Genomic DNA, 4,552 nt, shown 5'->3' with positions numbered 1-4,552 from the left:
ATGTGTTAATTATTTTTCAAGAATGATATGCCTTGAATTCAAATGTGTTGACTTGATTTGTCTATCAAAGACTCCCCAGCTGTCATTTGAAGTGGAATTCCTTGTTGTCAGCGTATTCTTAGTATGTCTTATTTGTAACAGAACAACGGCAAAAGCAGTAACATACAAAAGAATAGGGCTTTAATCTATTATATCCTTCGGCTATTTCCAAGTAAAATGGTCCTGTATATAAGCTGAAATTAGCTGTACGTAATCCTTAAACGAACCTGTAAAAAAAATTGGCTGTGACATTGGGAAAACATGGTACCACATAGTTCGGAAGAAGAGCCATTGGAAGACAAGCGACCACGTACGGTTTCTTATCTCGTCGAGGCAAAGGAAGAATGTCCTCACGTATTGTGGAAGCCGTTCGACATTCTGAACAAGTACGGTAGCAAAACGAAGCGTTTGAGGAGTGGAGAAACATTTGAGCCGAATAAGCAGGAGACGGAAAGCACGGCGTCGAGTGGTAAACAATTGGATCTAAGCTTAGAAATGAAAGGAGGTGCGTCGAATGGTAAACTGACTGCCACTACCATAATGAGAATGGCAGGAATGAAATCCAACGCTGCGACGATGGGTGATCAAGAACTCGAATCTGGTCTTACGCAGGAGACTTCGAAGCATTTGCTTCTTGCAATGTGTTTGCTTGATGCTGCTGACAAGTTCTCCTGCCAGCAATATGATCTAGCTGAAAATTTGCTCATCAATGTTCTTAAAGTTTCTGATCCTGCACATAATCATGTTCAGAGAGTGGTCACTTGTTTCGCTCGGAATTTACTAGAGAAGATTGAAACGGAGACCGGGAAAATTGATCTGGAGAGAGAAGTGGGAGATTTGAATTTAGAGGAAGCAATATTGGATCTAAAAGTCAGTATGCGAAAAGTGGAACAGAAACTTCCTTTGTGTCAAATCACACATTTTACTGGTGTTCAGACCATTTTGGACAGTGTAGCATCGGCTAAAAGGATTCATTTCATTGACATAGGCGTAAAAATCGGGTCACACTGGATTGTTCTCATGGATGCTCTTGCTAATCGGAAGAATTGCCCGATCGAGCAGCTCAAGATTTCTGCAGTTGCCACATCAATAGATAAACTAGATGAAACAGGTAAAGTATTGTCTTCTTTCGCAAAATCCATGAATTTGTCGTTTACATTTAGGATATTGAACTCGGAAATTCATGAGCTTAGAAGCGAAATGTTCGAGCTAGAGGCCGGAGAAGCAGTGGCTGTTTACATGGAGTTCTGTCTGCAGTCCTTGTCAGATTCTCCAAAGAAGTTGGAATCTTTAGTAAGAGAGGTCAAAAACCTCAATCCTTGTGTAACGGTGGTGAGTGATATAGAGGCGGATATCAGAGGATGGACCTTTATCGGCAGGTTTTACGAGAGTTTGTTACTCTGTAGCGCGATGTTCGATTGCCTAGAGGATTGCCTCAGCGGAGACAGTGACTGTAGGAAGATAATTGAAAAACTATACTTTCAGGAGATAATCAAGCCAATGATGTTGGCAGTCGACGACAATAATTTGAAGCATCATCTTAAAATCGACTTCTGGAGAGGATATTTTGCAAGGTTCGATGTGGTCGAAATGGAGCTGAGCCAGTCGTCTATGTTCCAGGCAAGTTTGCTGCTTAAAGAATCTGATAGCCGGAGGGCGTGCACTTTGAGTATGAATGGGAAAAGTATGCTTCTTGGGTGGAAAGGAACGTCTCTCCGGTCTGTATCTGCATGGAAATTCTAGCATCACTAAATGGTCATAAACGTCGATAATTATAGCTCACCTGACATAAAGATTCAAAGTTTAACACGAAATCTCGAGATTGAGACTCTCTGGTAACAACATTATTCTCCAACTCAAAAAAAAGAAAATTCATAAACTATGTAAAACTATGTGGGACGCTAGAAACATAATTGTATCGTGGACTGGCCATGTTTGTAGGCTGGAATAAAAAACCTCCTAGCGAGGACGTAGCTAAAGAATGATAGAGTTTGGATATTAATCAAATAAGATATTAAATTAGAGTTTTGTCGATAGAAAAATAAATATTGTGTTGGTAATCGAAAAACGATCGAATCATGATATGTGAGAGATATTTGGATTGTTATATAAAATTTTAAAAAATCTTAATTATATTGTAAACACGAGCTAGAGTTTTTGGTTGAGTTTGAGAACCGAGAATTACTCAACGTGGTTGTAAAAACTGTTTCAAAACAGGGGAAGTTGGTGAAAAATCCCTAATCAAAACATTTCTTTGGGTTCACTCCTTACCCACAAAATTGTGGTACTATGTCATACAAATTGTGGTACACTTCATGTGGAAATGTGGTACACTTCATATATAAATGTGGTACTAAAAAAGTACCCAGAGATTGAACACAAAAAAACGACGGCTGGAGACTGAAGACCAATTTCCCGTTCAAAATATTCTAAAATAAGAATAGTCTTTTTCAAAAAATATTAGTTATATATTTTTATTAAAAATTATTATTCGGTCGGTCGGTCCCGATGAAGCGGCAGACCAAGTCCAAGAGTGCCAGCCCCTATTTTAATATTAAAAAATTATTTTTAAATTTCAAAACTATTCCATGCCCAATTAACATTTATTTATTTGTTTCTTTACTTGTAATATTTTACACAAAAACTCGTACCGTTTCATGAATTACTTTGTGAGATAGTTCTCCGACACCAGACTCGACTTATTAAAATTATTATTTTTTATATCAAAATATTATTTTTCACTACAAAGATGACATTTTAAATTATGATATAAAAAATATTGTGTAATATATATTGATTCGAGCTAAAATTATTATTTTTTACATTAAAAGTATATCTTATGATATATGTTAATTTGAGTTAAAATAATTACTTTTGTTTTAAACTGATTTTATCAGTTCGAGCTGATATCAATTCAGTTCTCACCATAACTGAACTGATACAAGCAATAATTGCTCTCTTCTTATTTCAGTTAATCAGTTTATACAAGCTAAAAGCTTTAAATTGATAAGATTTCTTAACGAAAGATTATTTCGAGTATTTTTTCGCTTGGTTTAAAACCAAACTCGATTTAATTAATCGGTGTTTACATTCTTAGAACACGAGCTATTGCAGCTCATTGAGAATATCGTGTCTTTGAAGCGTCATATGTATTGGGTGTTCAAACAATAACAATCCCATCAAGCTGGTTTATGGGGACCCTAAGGAAGCGAGCTACATCAATGAAAAAAGAGGGGAGGGGAAATCTAAGACCACTACGTACCTGGTCTTTGAAGAAGGTAAAGAAACCCTTCGGGGGCTGATCTGCTCGATCGGAGGGTCCGGGGATTCGGATTTGGAGGGAAGAGGGAATAGAGCCTGAGACTCTAAGATCTTTCTCATCCCCGGAATGCAGGGTACTCTCCATTACCGAAAACCAGGGAGCAACTGGGTCCCTAGGAGGAGGCGAGCTAGGGGCTCGTAACCAGACGAACCTCGCGCATTGGCCCCAGAAGTGGAGGAGGTAGAATCTGACATTCCTAGAAATAAAAAAAAAAAGAGAAGAACTTACGAGTTGACAGAGTTGGCCGGAAGGGGTGGTTTCGCCGGAGGAAGATTGGAAGCACAGAAGGCTATGAAGAGTGCAAGATGGTAAAAGTGACAAATTGGGGAGGATTTTTGTTTTAAATAAATGAAGTAAATTGATCTAAACTGTTGATCTAAAGATAAGAGAACGATCAGGATGTATCTTGAAAATTGTGCAGAGATATGAAAAGCCGGGACGAATTTTGAAGCGTCCCGAAACTATTGAATTCTAGGGCTTACGTCATCATGACATCAGCCCTACAAAATACGAGGATGAAGCGACAAAAATATCCATGACCGGGAATAAAAGAATAATCGGGACAGCGAGAAAAAATCTAGCCCGACTATTTAGGGAGGGAGTGGTGATACCCCTCGGAGGAACCAGGTTCATGAATCCGGGTCATGGATAATCCTAAAATAACTCGGAGCATGGAAAGTTTTCAGTAGTATCATGTAAGGGCCCGGAAAGATGGATGCTCGGGGCATCGTTTCCTCGGGCTCTCAGACAGATTCCGGATCATATTGCCTACAACATTTATTATCAGATTCTCTCTAAAAACACTTCACTGACTTGAGCATCGGAGTGATCACGCTGGAGAATTTTCCGACGCCCATTAGCCTTCTTTCTCCCTTGAGAGTGCAGGTCCAGGTACCCGAGCAACCATCTCCAGCTCATCAACCTAATCCAGTGGTATCGTCCACAAAACTCTTACTCGATTCACCCGGTCATCATCAATAATAAATATTTTATTCTTCATCACAGGAAGCTATGGAGATATATATGGCTGAGTTGTTGTTGCCTTAAGAGGATGATTTTGGTTGTATATAATATTTTGATCTAGCCCAATAAATCAGTGTTTTCAGATTACTTAAACAAACAACATAAAACATTATAGATTTTTGAATATTTGCATAGACATTACAATTCCCAATCAATGTGGTCTAATAT

General features: G+C 38.5%; 1 protein-coding gene across 1 annotated transcript; it reads left to right on the top strand.

Annotated features, from left to right (window-relative positions):
* Positions 1 to 300: 300 nt before the first annotated feature.
* Positions 301 to 1,782, top strand: LOC140984699 (GRAS family protein RAM1-like). Its single transcript, XM_073452249.1, has one exon. The coding sequence runs from the start codon at positions 301 to 303 to the stop codon at positions 1,780 to 1,782; it is 1,482 nt and encodes a 493-aa protein (XP_073308350.1).
* The last annotated feature ends 2,770 nt before the right edge of the window (positions 1,783 to 4,552 follow it).

Source organism: Primulina huaijiensis, chromosome 9, assembly GCF_012295235.1.
Source record: "Primulina huaijiensis isolate GDHJ02 chromosome 9, ASM1229523v2, whole genome shotgun sequence".
Taxonomy (NCBI): Eukaryota; Viridiplantae; Streptophyta; class Magnoliopsida; order Lamiales; family Gesneriaceae; genus Primulina; species Primulina huaijiensis.
This window is presented reverse-complemented; position numbering and strand designations above follow the sequence as displayed.